The sequence below is a fragment of the Balearica regulorum genome, chromosome 1, assembly GCF_011004875.1.
Source record: "Balearica regulorum gibbericeps isolate bBalReg1 chromosome 1, bBalReg1.pri, whole genome shotgun sequence".
In the NCBI taxonomy this organism is placed as follows: domain Eukaryota; kingdom Metazoa; phylum Chordata; class Aves; order Gruiformes; family Gruidae; genus Balearica; species Balearica regulorum.
This window is the reverse complement of record NC_046184.1, coordinates 154710930-154729961: the sequence shown is the minus strand read 5'-3', so window position 1 is coordinate 154729961 and position 19032 is coordinate 154710930. Positions and strand designations below refer to the sequence as shown.

At 39.2% G+C, this 19032-nt stretch overlaps 1 protein-coding gene across 3 annotated transcripts in view; it reads left to right on the top strand.

The window, feature by feature from the left end:
• Window positions 1-19032, top strand: part of MYO16 (myosin XVI) — a 406643-nt gene that overhangs the window by 188136 nt on the left and 199475 nt on the right. For all 3 annotated transcript variants that reach the window (XM_075740353.1, XM_075740347.1, XM_075740336.1), the window contains 3 exons: window positions 10611-10686; window positions 12044-12197; window positions 18364-18514. In XM_075740353.1, the coding sequence (XP_075596468.1) occupies window positions 10611-10686; window positions 12044-12197; window positions 18364-18514 (381 nt within the window). The remainder of the gene's footprint in view (window positions 1-10610; window positions 10687-12043; window positions 12198-18363; window positions 18515-19032) is intronic.

The window sequence follows — 19032 nt, the reverse complement described above, 5'->3', positions numbered from 1 at the left end:
ACAGAGGGAGTAGAGTTAAATAGTAACAACAATACCTATCTTATCAAAACCAAAACATAGTCGTAGGTTGTTGTTGCATTGTTTCCATACAGGGAATAACTAAGAGTTTTAAATGCCAGTATGAATAGAATCACAGTTTGGGTTGGAAGGGACCTCAAAGACCATCTAGTTCCAACCCCCCCTGCCATGGGCAGGGACACCCTCCACTAGACCAGGTTGCCCAAAGCCCCATCCAACCTGGCCTTGAACACTTCCAGGGATGGGGCATCCACAGCTTCTCTGGGCAACCTGTGCCAGTGCCTCACCACCCTCACAGTGAAGAATTTCTTCCTAACATCTAATTTCAATCTACCCTCCTTCAGCTTAAACCCATTACCCCTTGTCCTGTCACTACACTCCCTGATAAACAGTCCCTCTTCATCTTTCCTGTATGTATTTTCTGATGTTTAAAAAAAATAATCTGTGCCTGTCTTTACATATATTTGTAAAGAAAAGCAGTCTCACGTATAAATTTACCATCTAAAATTTGCTAAAATGGTATTAGTCCAAATATTGAAAAAGAGCATGGTTAAATGACAAATGAACTGTCCTGTTAGTGCCAGTGTGTGTAGATCCAGAGTAGAAGATCTTTCTTGCATAGGAGTACAGGATATTACTAGTGAATTTGAGGGTTATGTACAGGATATGGCTACTGAGTACAGAAAAAGGCAACTGAGGCTACTGCCTGTAGGTCAGTCTCTCTGTAAGATGAGGCTCTGCTTTGCAGGAACAGATTAGGTTACCAATGAGAGCAACAGATTATTAACTGAAATACTACGAGCTGCAAACATTAAAAAAATAATGGTAATAGCATTAAAAAATATGCATATTTTTAAGTAAGGTTATTCTGAGTTTATAAGACTGCTGTCATTTTCACCCCTGTAACTAAAAGAGCTAAAAGCAAATCTTTATTTTTAATGCACATTGAGATTCTAACATTATACCAAAAACGGATGTTATTGAGGTATTAAGGTGAGAGTTGCTTACCTTAATAATTTTACCTTAATAAAATGATGGAATATAACCACCTCTTCAACATACATGCATATCTGCATCAGTGACACACAAAAAATTCTTCAAAATAAGATTATGAGGGCAGCAAAACAAGCCTCAAGATATTAGATTATGCCAGGGTTGCCTGTGTAAATTTATCAGGGCCTTTAGGACATACACTCTTAATACTCTTATTGATGGCAGTTTGAGCTCCCTTGTCTCATTCACATGCAGCATGAGGAGTGCTGGTATATCTGTGTCTGCTGCCTGTGCGCCCCGGAGTGGGGCACACATCCTCACTTGGGTACCACACTGCCCGTGCTGGCACTGATACCAATTGCGGAAGGGCCACTTATATTTCTCAGTCTGGCCCCCTAATTTGAATTTAGCACAGCAATCACTTTGTGAACAGCTAATAATCTGGGATTGGTAGTGCTGTCCCTGCTGGACATCTTCCAGGCTGCTGTGATCAGGAGAGCACACACTCGCCCTCCCCGTGGTGGGAATAAGCTGCAGCTCTGACGTTTGCCTTGGGTACTTTGGCACAATTCCTAGGCACAAGCTGGGGGTTTTTTGCTGTTTATCACAGAAATGTCACCTTTCAAACCAGCTATCAGAGGCATGCAGGTCAGAGCTGGCTCCCCAGTAGCTTAAACACTACCTCTCCCAAAATTTCATCCTTGGGGGATGCTGCTTATTTCTAAACTGTTAAATTGCTAAATAAAAGAAGGCTAGGGATTAAGCCAGGCAACAGTCTGGCTCACATTCATATTGTTTAGAGCTAGTTTCCTCCACAGGAGATTAGTGTTGTTTGTAGAGAGCTGGCTGGAGTGGTCCAAAGCAGAGTCAGGGACAGAGCTAACAGTTAAGCAGTGTGGATTATAAGGGATACTTAAGCTTGCTCCACTGCACTCTCTTACTTAGTGAGGCAGATTTAGCCTCAGGCTTTGAGGTTTAACAGTTTCATGATGTCAGAAAAAAGGATAAGAGAATCATTGAACTACTGCCTGTACCTCTCCAAGAGTAACTCTTGCACTAGCAAGGATTTCTTCCCATCAATACATTGGAAATATCCCAAATAAATAAATATTGTTTAGAGAGCTCAGATGCCTACATCTTGTTTCTTAGCATGCTATATACATCCGGTATAATTTTCAAAATTTATGTGTTAAATTGCTGTTCTGGAAGTATATTCTCCCTTGACACACATTTAGTTGGCTTGTTTGCTTAGACTGAACCATACCCCTCTGTGTGGTTAGTTGACCCAGACACAGCATTTCTTTCATATCATAGGAGGGACTCTGTGCTTCTTGCTGAAGTCTGAGAGAACATACCTTCTTACTATACAATCTAATTTGCTCATCGTTACCAGAACACGTTAGTCATTTGACTCAACTCTGAACTGTAGTTTCATTTTCTTTTGTTTAAGTGCATGTTGACCTCGAAATAATAATAATAATAATAATAAAATAATCCACATCTATGGTTAGAATATGCTTCAATGTAGGTGGGATATCTGAACTCATTGTAGGAAATGATATTTAATCTCATTCAAGTTTGGTCGTTGCCATAGCATTTCCTTTGAATGCAGTTTCTGGACTTCTGCAAACACATTCCACAAATGTTTTCAATGAGAAGAGCCTAAAGAAGGGGGTGCTTGTTCAGTATTTCAAAAAGAATAGAGTATAATCACTCAGGGAATACATATTTTCCCTGTCAAGCAGTTGGAATCTTTCATTTATGGTCAGAAAATCCTCTAGAGAATGTTTTATCCAGACATATCTCACTCTCTTTTCTTTAGTCTTTTTGTTCATCTTTGGCAAGCGTGATAGTACTCAGGTAGAAGAGCAGCATTTCCCTTCAGATCATATTACATTCATTTTCCTCAAACAGAGAGACCACTTTGGGATTTCTGCCTGTGATATCTTTCTTTCACTCTCAATATATTCAGAAGGTTTCTATAAATTATTCAAATGCTAATTGTGGGTACAGAACAGTAAGCCAAGAAAAGCTAGATTCCACCATATCAAATGATAAGAAAATAGATTTACAAGTTTGAGCTTCATATACAGGCTAGGGACATCCTCAATTTGCAAAATTACTATAGCATTCTCGGTGTTTACATGTATGTTTTTAAAGCTGAGATATGCGCAGACTGCACTATCTACTTATTTGGTTATTGCAGGATCTCAGTGTTCAATATAAATTTCATTTTCCTTGAAATACCAGCTATAGTAACTGTCTTTCATATATGAGAGGCATATATGAAAGAGAAGTCCAGTAAGAATGTTCAGGCACAGACATTGAGAAGTGCCAGATTTATGATCCTCTCTGTAGTATTAATATACTTGTAGGAATGTAGCTTACAAGCATCTTTATCCACAAGATCACATAATATTTTTCCCCATTTTATTTTGTTTTTTTCTCTAATTTCATGGTGGATTGAAAAATAGAAATGTACGTTATCGGTCTTGAAGTCTTGACTGCTGAAGACTTTACTTCAGCTAGAAAAACTTTTAAGAAACCTTTGTCACTTGCTTAGATAGCTGAAAATGGTATTAGGTTGTCCTTCTTTACTTGAACTATTCCAGAGGTTTAAAAGGCATATGCTTAGGCTGTATAGGTTAAAGAAACTGACTGCAGAAAGGTAGTGGTGACACTGGGGAACCTGGGTTCCATTCCAAGCTCTGTGTATGAACAGACACAGTCTTTATGGTTCATTCCTCCCACACGTAACCTTATTTGTCCCATTGCCTCCAGTCCGTTCCCTTCTTGTCTTTATTCTATTGCCTTATTGTCCCATTCATTTGCCTGGCTTCATGTCCTTTCCGTACGTGTGTTATCCCAGTCCTAATTCCCTTGCACAGCCAGCTTCTGCCCCTCCTCCTCTCCCTGGTTCTCGTCCAAGCTTTCTCTTTTTTCTGCCTTGGCTGCCTGCCAACCTTCCTGCCCTTCTGTTACACTTCTCCCTTTTTCCCACTTGCTCGCGGTCCCAATCTCCCTTGTTCAATCTCAATGTTTTTCCCTCACCATGTCACTTTCTTCTTTCATTTTCTGCTTAGTCTGTCTCTACCTACATCCTGGCTCCTTGCCACATCTCTCTTCTTCCCTTTCACTTCATTTATTTCATGCTGTTAGTTCCAAAGTCCAGCATTTTATCCGTGCTCTGTTCTATATTTTGCCCTCCACTCTTTCTACCCTGCTGCTAGTCTCATTCCCGCAACCTACTTTTTCTAATCTGTTCCACTTTGCTGACCACAGGTGGTTATGGTCCCCTTTTTTCTGCACTCAAATAGAAAAAAAAATATCTTCCTCATCCATATTGTATTAAGAAGGGGGATCTGTAATGAGTTTCAGACATCATTTCCTGTGTCCAGAGCAGTACTATGCATCAGATTTGGAATCACAGAGAAAATGCTATTTTGCTTCTGAATGATACCGCTCTTATTTAGAGGTTTACATATGAAACTTTGGCTTTAAGGGAGACTCAGTCTTCTAAAGCACACTATTATGTAATGGAGAACAAGCATACGATCTTCAAAACTCAGTTCACAGTAATTCTAATAGTTTAACAATATACCTTACTCTCAAATATTGGGAGTCTCTGTCTGGGGATTTGCTTTTGTTTGTTTCACTCCTCAGTAGCTTAAATGAATACAGGTCCCTAACCTGCACTTTGCTTCTTCATGTCCTTGGTACTTACTGAAGTGCTGATTGTCGCCCCGTTCCATTAGTTAATTGTATGTCTCCAGTGTTATTCTAAGCAGTTTTTTGCTGATCTTATTTATTCCATCTGCTGAATATATGGTTAGCATGAAGTTACAGCACTTCTATCACAGAAGCTTAGTGATGTTAATCATAGTAATACTAAAATTGAAACTACTTCCCTGATTTATATTTTCTTATTGCAAATCTTTTAAACATGCAAGTGGATGTTTAAACAGAGCCACTGATACTGGTTAGAGTAACATTTAGGCCTACAGTGGACCATACTAGCAAAGGTGGGCTCTTTGGTATCCATTATAATCTAAAAACTGTTCTGTAAGCATGTGGTGGCTATGATTTTTTCAGAGCTTTGAAACTTGGCTAAGTTTTGAACAATTTTCCAAACAGACAACAATAGGAATATTCTCAGCCCACGGAATTCATCTTCTACCTAATACAAAGTCTTCAAATCACAGAAACATTGGAGTTCACAAGGGTCAAGCAATATATTTCTCACACCCTGCTCCCAGAAGTACTTAATTTATGGTTGATTTATTTTTCTGCCTAATTTAAAAAAAAATATGTAAAAAAATCATAAGCACTCACAGGCAGCAATCCTAGAAAAATCACCCAGTGAGGTAAACATGAACTTTTCCAACCCAGTGAAGTAAAGTTTAGCCTTATGAGCAATTGAAAACTGGTTCTTATGAGTGCAGATGTAGGCTGTCTTACTCAGTGGTGAAAACTGCTGATAATAATGCTGTAACCAGTGGTATTTCATGTGTTCTGCCTAGGGTTTTGTTGTGTTTAGTGAATAAACACCTTAGATATTAAAATAATACTTGGGGATTTCACTGCATTTCACACAATAGTGTGAGATTGATGGTCCAATATAATACTGATTTTGATCTAATGTTGTTGATCCACTAGTTTTCTATTATACAGCTTTGTCTCACTGTAGATGAGAAGGTGCTGGGGACCATATCCAGGGAAAATGGAGTGGGAACCTGAGAAGTGACAGCAGGTGGAAGGAAATTGCAGGAAGAGAGTGGGGAGGCCTTAGTCAAAGAGAACTGAGGAATGGATCTCAAGAAGGAAAAGAAAAATAGGATTCTCCGAAAAAGGCATAAGAGCACCAATAAAAGTTGGGGAGATACATGTAAGGAGCTGGAAGTCTCAGATACAGGAAACAAAGCAAAAAAGGCCTGAGGAATAAGAAATGCTAGGGATGTGTGAACAAAAGATAGATGGTGAACCAGGCCACTAAGGGTGATAGGAAGTGTGCAACTTTGAAACAGAAAGAGAGGAGTGGAGAGAAATGTTGGTTTTGACAGGGAAGAAAAGTGAAGAACCAAAGTAATCTACTGTTGGGGGTGCATGCAAGTTGGATGATGCATATTCATTCCTGTGCAAAGTAGTACATCAGGACATTTGCATAAAAGCCTCCAGCCTTCTGAATTTACAACTTAAGCAGCTATCTCTCCAATGGTAAAGAAAAGGGAATAAATGATCTGAGGTAGTGGCACTGGGACTTGGATAATAACTCAAGAGTTCAAAGCTCAGCCAGAGCCAGCAGCTTATCCCGTGCAGTTGCTGGCACAGATCTAGCGTTCTGTGCATTGCTTCAGAGAAAAATCTCTGACCATACAGGACAGGAGGATGCTTTTCAGAACCACTGATTCTGCTCCACAGCTAATTCACTAGCAGTAAAACTAACATGGCTTGAAGCAGTTTGAAGCTGCCTTTGCAGCCTCAAGTGAGTAGGGAAGATTCATGAGGAATCTCTATCGCTCCTTCGTGTCCCGTATTTCCTACCCTGTCACTGCAGTCACTTCTCTGTGGCAAGAGGCCTTACAGTCTGCCAGCTGGCCAGCACTGCTGCTTTTAAGCCTGTGGTTTATGAAACTGAGCGTTGGGCTTTCTTAGGTAACATTTAATGTGTGGTAAAACTTGGACCTTTTTTTGGTAGGGCAAAATTGTATTTGAAGGCTTTATAACATGCATATTGCAGGAAATTTATTTATGTTGTCTTTTCTTCCTTTATAGCTCTTTATTTTCAGCATTGCACTCCATGTTTCATTAGATTTAAAGAACAGTTCAACTCCAATGCTCCCATGTCCAGTCAGTATTTTCTCTGTTCATCTGTGCATGTTTTCCTAGCTCCTTAGATCATGAATGTTGCTCCCATTAATGTGAATTGCACTTCATTTCTTTGTAATATTTCCTCTGAGGACTAATGCTCAGGTTAACTGTAGACAGGCTGGTTTGTTTTGGTTTTTCTTCCCACTTGCTATTTTGGAGGAAAAGCCATAGCTCTTTTGGTGTAACCTTGGTGGTCTGCCTGCGCATCTGATCATGCATTCTGTCTTGCTTATCAAGCTCAGAGTTTTTACATACACAAAAAACCTTTTTATTTAACCTTGCCCATGTGAAGCTGTCATTAATATAATCTTTCTGTATATATTTTCATTAAGAATTTCCCCTGACCATACATATTTAAACTGTTAAAAGTTTGCTAGCAAATTGATTCCGATGGAGAAAAAAATGGCCTTTTTTGGAAAAGCCACAGGCAACCTTTTCCACATTACACAGAATCACAGAATGTTTGAGGTTGGAAAGGACCTCTGGAGGTTATCTAGTCCAGCTCCCCTGGTCAAGCAGAGCCGCCTTTGAATGTCTTCAAGGATGGAGACTCCAAAACCTCACTGGGCAACCTGTGCAGTGGTCAGTCACCCTCGCAGTATAAAAATGTCTCCTGATGTTCAGACAGAACACCCTGTGTTTCAGTTTGTGCCCATTGCCTCTGGTCCTGTCATTGGGCACCACTGAAAAGAGCCTGGCTCCTTCCTCTTTGCACCCTCTCTTCAGGTATTTACAGACATGGATGAGATCCCCCTGAGCCTTCTCTTCTCTAGGCTGAATAGTCTCAGCTCTCTCAGCCTTTCCTCATATGTGAGGTGCTCCAGTCTCTTAATCATCTTAGTGACCTCTTGCTGGAATCTCTCCAGTGTATTCACGTCTCTTTTGTATCGAGGAGCCCAGAACTGGGCACGGTACACCAGGTATGGCCTCACCAGGGCTTGGAGGGGAAGGATCACCTCTCTCCACCTGCTGGCAACACTCTTCCTGATGCATCTCAGAATACCATTAACCTTCTTTGTGGCCAAAGCGCATTGCTGGCTCATGTTGGTGTTTGCCAAAACTCCCAGGTCCTTTTCTGCAAAGCTCCTTTCCAGCCGGGTGGTCCCCAGCATGTACTGGTGCCTAGAGTTGTTCACCCCCAGGTGCAGAACTTTGTACTTCTCCGTGTTGAACTTCAGGTTCCTGTCAGCCCATTTCTCCAGCCTGTCAAGGTCCCACCCAGGTCCGTGGGTGGCAGCACAGCCCTCTGGTGTATCAGCTACTCTTCCCAGTTTGGTGTCATCTGCAAACTTGCTGAGGTTATGTTGCCCTGTCATCCAGGTCATTAATGAAGATGTTGAACAGGACTGGACCCAATACTGATCCCTGGGGTACACTGCTAGTTACGGGCCTCCACCAAGACTTCTTGCCACTGATCACTGTCCTCTGGGCCTGGCCATTGAGCCATTTTTCAATACACCTGAACGATGGGATGGCAGCACCTTACCTGTTTTTTTGTTTGGCAAGCATCACATCAGAATAGGCTGTGAATGGAGGTTTACAATGCAGTTTTGCAGATATTTTGAAGACTTCCTTACTAGTATAAGCTGCAGCCTAGAAAAAGCACAGAAAAAGGTATTTGAAAATGTATCACAGACTGATGTGAGGTGGGAACTTGAATCTGAATGATGAATGAGTGGGAATAGGTAAAGCATGAAGGGTCTATGAAAGCCTTTGAAAATGAGGGTAAGCAGCTTCTGGCGTGGTGAAAAGCTTCTAGCTTTTTCATTTGTACGAATTGGCAAAGACAAGGCTAGAAAATAAGAATCTAAATATACGTTGCCATTTTATTCTTAGGGTCTACGATATTTCATTAGATATTGCATTTTTTCTTAACATAGTCGTATCTACTTTATTTGTAACTTTGTAATTGAAATACTTTTGGATAGTGGTAATTTGCTGTAATTATTCTACAGATATTTGTACTGTTAGGCACAGTTCTGATGATCTGGCAACTGGATTTTAAAATACTCCTTCTAAAACATAAAGTAATGAAGTTAAAACTAACACAGACAGTTTTGTGTATCCAAAAGCAGGTAACTGAAATTAGCAGTGACATGTATCCCTTAGTCTTGGATATGTGCATCAAGGATTTCCAGCAGGAGTTATTTGGCAGCAGGAAGCCTTGACATTGCAGCATGGAAGGGACTTCTTGTAGCATAAATCCAGAAGTTTGGTAACCCAAAAAGCTGTGGGTTTTTACTAAACTGAAAGGGCATTTTAAACCCCCCTCCTTTGATACAACCACTACCATTTTTCAGAATGGCTGTTAACGAGATTATGCAACTGCTGCTGATTTAGTCAGCTCAATGACTAAGCATGCTCCATATTTTCCTAATGAAAAAACACAGAGATATATGTGTTGAGGGTTCTCAGTTGAAAGCAGGGCTAATTGGATTTGGAAATAAAGCTGTTATGGCTTCCTCCCTGCTTCCACATTTTTCTGAATTTTTTGCTGTTACTGCCAGAATGCAAAGCCAGTAAGAGAAAGCTGAGGAGGGCAAGATCTTTTTGTTTTTATAGAAATCTGCAACAATATTTTCCTGGTTTTCTGTGATTAGAAGTTTGGGGGGTTTTTGCGTTTAAGTGATTCCTCCTTGTCATGGTATTTTGTAGTAAGTTGTCTCGTATGTACTGAATCCACACTGAATTTTATTTTTTTGTGTGTGTGATGCTTTCCTTCCTGTTTAGCTTTTATTTATCTATCTATCTATCTATCTATCTATTGCTTGTTTTTATGCCAAATTACTATTTTTTCCCTTACCTGCCTTCCAATTCAGGTCTTATTTTTCTGTAGCCCTCTTCTTCTGCTCTGAAGAATCCTTTCTTTTCTGCACAGCTTATTTTCCCCTGTGCTCATCCTGGCCTACCCTGTTGGATAAATTTACATTATAAATTCTATTTGGTTTAGCATATATCCAAAAGTGCAAACAGTTCTCTCATTTAGTTGAGCTCTATATTCACATTCTAAATGTATTTTTTGCTCCTTGCGCAGTTTCTTACTTCTTTCTGACCAACCAATTTATCAGGGTAGACATCACTACAGCCTTTGATGAAGAACTCTCTCCAGAGACTTCGGTGCAGTCATAGAAGAGCTCACTAAAAAGAGTTGCTTGCAGCATTCTTGCAGGAATTGAAAAATATGTTTTAGACTTTTTCATTATAGATACTCTACCCTATTCTACTGTACTATAATTGCTACCGTTACTAACACATTAAATGGATTTGGTAAATATAAGATGAATGTGCCAATTTCTACTACTGACATAGAACAGATTTACTTCCATGATGGCTGTGAGTCAAATCCCTTTGGCAGTGATGGTACACAGTTGTTGAATTAGTTAGGCATAAAGAAATATTTGTGATCTAAGTCATGACAGGTGGTGATGGAGGGTTAGGTTTTTTCCTTATTAATATGGATTTGTTTACATGTGTAGGGATGGAGCGAGACTTCGAGGGTGGAGTTATGCTGAGGGTACACGGAAGTCGTACAAGAACTGTATTTTATTTTGCCTTTTGGAATTTATACCGCTGTGTGTAGTAGCTGCAGAAGGTAGTATTTTGGAGGTGTTGCCTATGGTTTATCATATGATGTTAGCTAGTGCAGGAAGGAATGAATAAACTGAATGACAAGTATACTGCTCCTGTCCTACTTCTGCCATTTCAAACACCTCTGGTTTTGCCCATTTTAGACCAACCTTGTGAAGCTGCTTCTGATACACTGGGCAAATCCCAATCTTCTTAACTGCAATAATGAAAAGCCTTCAGGTAGGTGAAAATCCATGTATATTATGTATGTACTGGTTACTGTGACACTGTTTTCTTTCCTTCTTGCTTTCTTAGTTATACACACACAGGCACACATATATATACGTGTCTACATATAATTTATATAGTGTTTAGAGTTATATACACATATGCATGTGTATATATTTTTTTTCATATACCACTGAGAACTGCTAGTCATGATCATGCAGGGTGTCATATCAAATGATAGCAATTTTTTCCACTTGTTGCATTCTCTGTTTATTTTTAGTTCTGTTTCTTCCTTGTAAGTTCTTCAGTGCCTTGGTGGTAGCTGCATTTACACTTCTTTGGTGACTTCTTACTGAGTTCCTTTCTCTGTGTTTACTGAACTGGAATCTCTATAGCTGTTGACTGAAAACAAATTCACCATCCAATTTTCACATGTAACGCCTGTTGTTTCCCACAGAAAAAGGCACCTTCTGAGACCAGATGGCAACAGGGAGCTGAAGCACTAGCTCTAAAGATAACAGAATTCTAGAATATATTAGGTTAGAATGGACTTTAGATCAACTAGTCTAATCCAGTGATCAAAGCAGGTCTAATGCAGTAATGCTAGATAGCAGTGTTGGAGAGAAGAAACATATGTTTGTTCAATCTTCTATGCCTAGGATAAAATGGAAAAGGAACTCAGTAATGTAGAAAATAGAATCTTTCTGTCAGATTATGAGGAGAAACTTCCTTTGCATAATAAACTGAGATATGTTATGCTTCAAATAGTGTGCCACCTACAAATACACTCACAGGGAACTTCAAGACAGTTAACCTCAGGAAAGTTGTTTGTGGTTAGTTACATGCCAGTTTGTATTTGTATAAAAGGCTATAGACCAAACAGAGATCATCTAACAATACAGGTAGCTAACCACATTTACTATGAATTTAACACAGTTGAGCTAACTCTATTTCTGGTCGGCAAACACAACTGATTTCAGCACTTCTGTATGTGGAAGACAAATAAATCTAGTTTGTAGAATTGTAAAAGCTTTTAAAAGGATTTCAGTACAAGTTTTCATTGAAATACGGAGTTGAAAACAGGTGTGTTGATTTTCCTGAAGTCCTATGAATTATTGAATGATACTTCAGCTCACCACACAGTGAGAATGGTTTTGAGGTTTTGCAAATGACAAACTTAATTCCATACTGAATTTACTTTGCCTTTATTTGCTCAGTAATTTCAAGTATTATTTTATGATCAATATCTGAGCAATTATTTTCATTTTATCTAGGCAGATGCTTAATCTTAATCTGCTCTAGAGATTTTAACTAGGAGCTTTTCTGCACTGTTTTCTTTGTCTGATATCTGGGTGTTTCAATGTCTTAGATGTTGCAGCTTCTGAGTTTATTGAGGAAATGCTTCTGAAGGCTGAAGTTGTTTGGGAGGAAAAAATGAAAGACCCTGTAGCTGTTTCTACTTTATCTCAAGAAGAGCCATATGAAGAGATCATCCATGATCTGCCCACAATTTCCAATAAACTGTAAGTGCTTCTGTTGTTAAAAGTGATGCACTGAGGTCAGATTATCATTTGAACTGTATTTGTCAATCTATGAATCCTGTCTGTGTGTCCATGGAGATATTCAAAACCCATCTGAGCATGGTCCTGGGCAACTGGCTGTATGTGTCCCTGCTTGAGCAGGGGGGTTGGACAAGATGCCCTTTAGAAGTCCCTTTCAACCTCAACCATTCTGTGATTCTGTGCAATTTGATGGGTCAAGTAACTTGTTCATTTTGGAAATCTACGGAATCATCTTTTGTATTTGTACCTCTCATCTTCTTTGGTCAGCCTTAATTCTATAAATATAGACTATGAGAAATAAAACACATTGTTATAATTGCCAGTAAAATTATCTAGGGCTGCCTTAACAGAATTATTAGAGGTTAATACATCCTTTTATTAAAGTAGATGGGAATAGTGTAGTAAAATTACCACTGCTTATGAGAGAAGCAGAGACAAGTCCTGAAAGTAAAAATAATATGTACAATCACAGATAAAATGATACAGCAGTTACAAATTTGGAGCTAGATTTATACTGCTTAAAAAGGAAAGCAAAAAAATAAGCAAAGATTTATACACTTAGGGAAAACACCTTTCCTCCCCTTTTCAGAAGCTCAACTTCACTCCAAGCACCTCTTCTTTTCCCTCCTTGTTATCGCTGCAAGGTACACTTAATCCCTTCAGTGAGGGATTCAGGGTTCAACAGGGCAGGGTTGCAGTTATTTCTCTCTGCCACTCCTTTCTTGCTCTTTTCCTGTGCTTCGGCATGGGTCTTCAACAAGCTGCAGTATCTTCAGGGGAGTACTTGCTCCAGTGTAGCTCCTCCAAGGCCACAGTGCCTTCAGGGAAATATCTGCTCTGGTGTGGACCTATCCACAGGCTCCAGTCCTTCCAGGGGTGTACCTGCACCAGCATGGCTCCTCCATGTGCCACACAGGAAAAGAGCAAGAAGGAAGCAGCTGCAGAGAGAAATAACTGATGTCCCTTCAGGAGGTGGTGGTGCCTGCTCTGCTGTGGAGCACCTCCTACTCCTCTGACCTTGGTGGTCTCTTTTTTGTTTCTCGGTCTTTTTTTCCCCCTTTCTCTCTCCCTGTGGCATTTTCTGTCCTTTCTCAAATATGTTCTCACAGAGGTGCCACCAGTTTGGCCAATGGGCTCAACTGTGTCTTGTAGTGGGTCCATTGCGGAGCTGGCTGAAACTGGCTGTATCCAGCATGGGGTAGCATGTGCAGCTCCTTGCAGCTCCTTGCAGCTCCTTGCAGCTCCTCTGCTACCAAAACCTCGCAGCTTACGCCCAGGAAATGCACTTTGCTCATTGCATTATATACATTATAACAACATCTCATTGTAAGGATTTACAAATGTGCTTGTGATGTACCATTAATTAATGCATAACCACCTTATGTGAGTGTTTCTTACTGGTTTGATAAAGTATTACTATTTGGGGATAAAATGGTGGAGCATGGCCCATGAAAATAAGTGGCAGTAGAGGCCAATGAGTAGGGAGCTGGTTTCATATTGGAGACCACATTGTCATATAATCAACATTTGTCTTTCCATTCTATTATCAGTGTGAGTTTCTCTGAAGTTTGATCAAGTAAATTAACTAAAGGAAAGAATTTTACTAACGTCATGAGGTTTTTTGGAGGTTGATCAATGCAGAAAACCTAAGGTCTGTGCTGAAAATTTTTGCCAGTTTTAATTCTAATGGTAAAATCAGAAGAAATTCTGTTACTCCACTGGCAAAAGTACCTGCACCAGAATACACTAACTGACATAGCTTACAGTTCAGGAAGTTAAATTGGCTATATCTGCTTAAAGGTGACTTTAGGCTTGTGTTATGGCTGCAATGATCACCACTGCAGTTCTATTTTAGTACATGTACTTGTAAAAATTTTCTTGGTGAAATACTCCCTAAACACACAGATAGTGCAGTCATCTAGGTAGTAATAAATACCAAAAAATTAGGAACTTATTCTCAAAGTAATGCTAATTTAATCACATTATATATTTTCTGATACATATTTAAGTAAATATTAATTATGGTAATGGCTGTGTTTCAAAATCAGCAGAAGAATGTGAAAAAATATAGATGAATGTGTTCCAGACAACAAAGCAGAAAAGCGATTACATTTTTCTTCTTACAGAGCATTTCCATTTTATCATTTATGTAGTAACTTGCATTTCAATTATCCTAGGGGTTTCAAACACTCTTCTGGTGTTTAATCCATTCTGAAGTTTCTGTTACGTAACTTTAAAAAGCTTTTCAGACTGAAATTTCAGAGATTATGTGGTTTACAGATGTTAACGGGCTTAGAAATTGTTTGGAGGATTGCAGAATTGCCTATGGAAGGATTACAGTAACAGAAGTTCTCTCCAACAAAAGCTATAAGCTCAAAGAACCCATGAAAATGTCATTGCAGAATCTGCCTTAATATAATGCCTTGTATAAAATCTTTCTACCAAGTTATAAGCTACCATAGTGATTCAAATATTGATGATAAAGCTGTCAATTGTTTGATTGTCAGCTCCCATTTTTTGGTATGATTTTTTTTTTTTTTTTTTTTTGTGAAAACAAGGACATGCTGGAGGATGGCAACTTACAGAAAACCATCTCAGTTTATCTAAAAAAAAAAAACCCAAACCTACAAAAAACCTCAAATTAATTCCATATATGATGGCTTGTACACCTAAAACTTAAAATGACTATTCCTCCATATAACATGCAGGATATTTTCCTGGTTAGGTATGCCAGTGGCAACAGTCCTACCTTGTTCAAATAAGATTACCCTAGATAACTCTCCTTCCTGTCTATTATGCAACATTATTTTGGCTTAAGTCTCCCTTTGTGGTTAATTATCTATTAATTATCCATTAATTTTCATAAAAGAAGACAGTTCATGCTAATCCACTTGCCTACATTAACATAAAATCTTCTCTTGCACTGTCTTATAGTTCAATTTTCAATGGTATTGCTTGTCTTCATCTTGTGAGTAATAGAAATACATATGAATGTTAATAGAAATATTTTTCTAAAAGGCACTGTTTTCTGGAAACATTTTATTTCAGTTTAATTTTCAGAGTGTCTTCTTGAACCTGAGTCATAATGAATTGTCAGAGTAATTTTAATAGTTTTTCCTTTCTTGTAATCATTCACATTTTTGTTATAATATGAATTACATGTCAGCTTTTCTATTAATATCTCACAAATGTACATAATTTATAGGCTATTCTCCTGTACTTCAATATACGGAACACGCCTGTTAAGTCATGTTATTATTGTCCTCTTAAGTGCAAAATACATCTGTGGAAAAAGTAGGCACCTTTTTGCCTCACACTTTGCTGTGATTTACAACCTACTTCTCTTTTGTAACAACTGAAAAGTTTATTTGATTGCAAGGAGTTTACAGCTGAATTTTAAGAAGTGTTTCTAACGTGTATTTTGTAGTTAACACAAAAGTGGTAATACTAATTGGGTAAGGTTCAACTTCACAGCAAAAAAATCTTAGCTCTTCACAATTTAAAAGAAACATCACATGAATAATTAAAAATTATGACAGAATCATAAAATGGTTTGGGTTGGAAGGGACCTCAAAGATCATCTAGTTCCAACCCCCCTGCCATGGGCAGGGACACCCTCCACTAGACCAGGTTGCCCAAAGCCCCATCCAACCTGGCCTTGAACACTTCCAGGGAGGGGGCATCCACAGCTTCTCTGGGCAACCTGTGCCAGTGCCTCACCACCCACACAGTAAAAAATTTCTTCCTTATATCTCATCTAAATCTACCCTCCTTCAGCTTAAGGCCATTACCCCTTGCCCTATCACTCCATGCCCTTGTAACCAGTCCCTCTCCAGCTTTCCTGTAGGCCCCTTCAGGTACGGGGAGGCTGCTATAAGGTCTCACAAGAGCAGAGGAGAGGGGGAGAATCACCTCCCTCGACCTGCTGGTCACACCTCTTTTGATGCAGCCGAGGACACGGTTGGCTTTCTGGGCTGCAAGCTCACATTGCCACCTCACATTGAGCTTTTCATCAATCAACACCCTCAAGTCCTTCTCCTTAGGGCTGCACTCCACCCATTTTCTGCCCAGCCTGTAGTTGTGCTTGGGATTGCCCTGACCCAGGTGCAGGACCTTGCACTTGGCCTTGTTGAACTTCATGCGGTTCGCATGGGCCCACCTCTCTAGCCTGTCAAGGTCCCTCTGGATGGCATCCCTTCCCTCCAGCGTGTCGACCACACCACACAGCTTGGTGTCATCGGCAAACTTGCTGAGGGTCCGCTCGATCCCACTGTCCATGTCACCAACAAAGATGTTAAACAGAAAGTTATAGGTGGCAGTGCTTTGGTTTTTAATATTTTAATTCATTTGGCTTATGTTTTCTTTGCATCTTCCCTTTTTCTGTGATTAAATCTTAAAAATAATTCAGACTGAAGGAATTTGAGCAGTTTTGAACAATAGCAAAAGACTACTAGCAGATAAAACTTTATATTTAATTATGTTTTGTTCCATTCTGAGTCTAGGTAAAATGTGCATTACTATTAATCATTTCTGTTTGTGGGTGTCACAGCTATTTCATTTCTTCCACCATCTAATCACTGATACCTTTTATTGTATGACATCTAATTGCCAAGTTCATGAAAAAAGTTGGCTAATGGCTTTCCTGTTTTGCAATCCAAATCAAGAAAAAAAGACAAAAACAGTTGCGTCTTGGATCTTTTGTCCATATGACGTTTGGCAAACGAATTTATGACAAATTTATCTTCGGTAAAGCAAAGCAGTAAATAGAAATTTTTATTTTCACTAGTGTTCCTCTAGACATTTTACATTAAAATGTCTGAATCAAAACATCATTAGACAGGAAATTGTGTCTATTTCATTAAAAAATGTTGAAACTAATTCAATGTTTGCAGACTGAGGGTTTCATCAAAAGAAAGGCTTTGTTCATTTATCTTTTTTCAGTGGTAAACTATGACTTGTTTTCAAAAAAATTCTGCTTAGAAAGTGCTTTGCCTCTGCTTAGGACTGTACCTTTCTAAAACTATATCTCTGTTTCAGTTCTGTTTCCAACAGCTCTTCTTATCCTGAAGTGAAACCAATGTTAGCTATGTATGGGTCCTCCTTCATTTCATTTGAATAAACTGCATGTATAATCCTGGCTTTATTATAATCAGTGATCAAACTCAAGTAACTTAGAGTAAAAATGAGATTTTTTTTTAAACTAAGTTTGACATCTGGGCTTTATCCCATGGTGGAATGCGCTATTCCCACATTCCCACATTGAGCCCACATTTCCTTTCAAAGAAATTCTGCACACATTTTGGCAAGGAGCTGCTGTACGCTCCATGAGATTGTCTCATTTGCACTGTCAGAGCCCAGACCATTGTTTTTTAAGATGTTTCTGTTCTCTGCTCCTTGGGCTGATTCCTCGCTGATTCCTCTGGATGTATAACACTGCCAAAATCATCCAAGATTTTGGCATTATTGTTTTTCAGAAGTGTGATATGATTTGAAGTGTCAGTAGGGAAAACATCTCCATGTGTGTAAGGATAGGTTTAACTTATATGTGAATGAGGAGTTTTGTATATTGTTGCAGTAATTTCAGAGTCTGCTGTTGGCTTGTGCGGTGTTTTTTTTTAGCATATCACGAATTCAAAGCAGCTTTTGGTCATAAAATATATCTTGGATATTATCTGATTAGAAGTAAGCTAAAAAGTAGTGGAATTTAATTTTAACTGCAATGGCAATATCTGTATTGAATTATTTTAAAATATATTATTTTTCAAAACAGTATTGCATAGGATAATTTTGTATTTTAAATTCAGTTTCCAAATTGGCTATTGATTTGCCAGCCTAGTGCTGTCAGAAGCAGACTCATGCATATTCTCTTTGGCTTGCTCAGTTCAGAAAATATATGCATAAAGGTGAATTTTAAATCACAGTGTTTTGCTCTGTGTCTTTTGGAACAGACCAACCTATGTGAACAGTTTATTTCTCACCCATTTCCTTTTTGTACTTGATCCAGGAACTCATGTCTCAGCCCTGAATTGTATCTTAGTTCTGTGTTTGTGCCACCCACATTTGGCAATCTTTTGTTTGTCTGACATCTTCAGGAGGAGTCTAATTGCTTTATTGATTCTCTTTGTAGCAATCCCCTGGCTTTACCGATTGCCAAGCAAGACAGTTTGCTGGAGAAAGACACCATGTTTAAAGATGCAGCTAAAGGTTTATGTAAGCAACAGTCTCAAGACAGTGCATCTGAAAATGTCACGGTGAACACTTCAACCAAACTTGAACAGGTAACGGCATGCAGTTTCTTGAAATGTTTGTTAGTGCTTAGGTCTGGAAATTGTTATCTTAATGAAGCCGAAGACCATAGTAATTTTTTTCCCTTCACCACACAGCAGTATCATTTGCACTGTGGAGCCTTGTCTCCTTCCTCGCTCCCTGCAATCAGTCTGGCCCTGCAAAGAGTTCCCTCGCTGCAAATTGAACAGCTGCTTCCTACCAGCTTCTGGTGGTGGGTCAGGGGCTGTGGCAGTCGGAGGGCTCGGTGCTCCTCCGACTCTATTCATGGTTCACAACAGGGGAGGGACAACTGTTAGCACTGCCCAAAGCGTGCTCTTGTCTCTAACTTCGGTTTACAAAGGAAAGAAACGCAACCTGGGAGACCGCAAAAACAAAAAGAATGTCTAAGGAATATTAAGTTGCAAAATAAGTGACTGTAATTTAAAGATCGGATTTGCCAGATTTACAGCTGCAGTGTTAACTCCCTTTCTTGTGCTAATGCATTAGGAGACAGGCAGTGATTATTTGG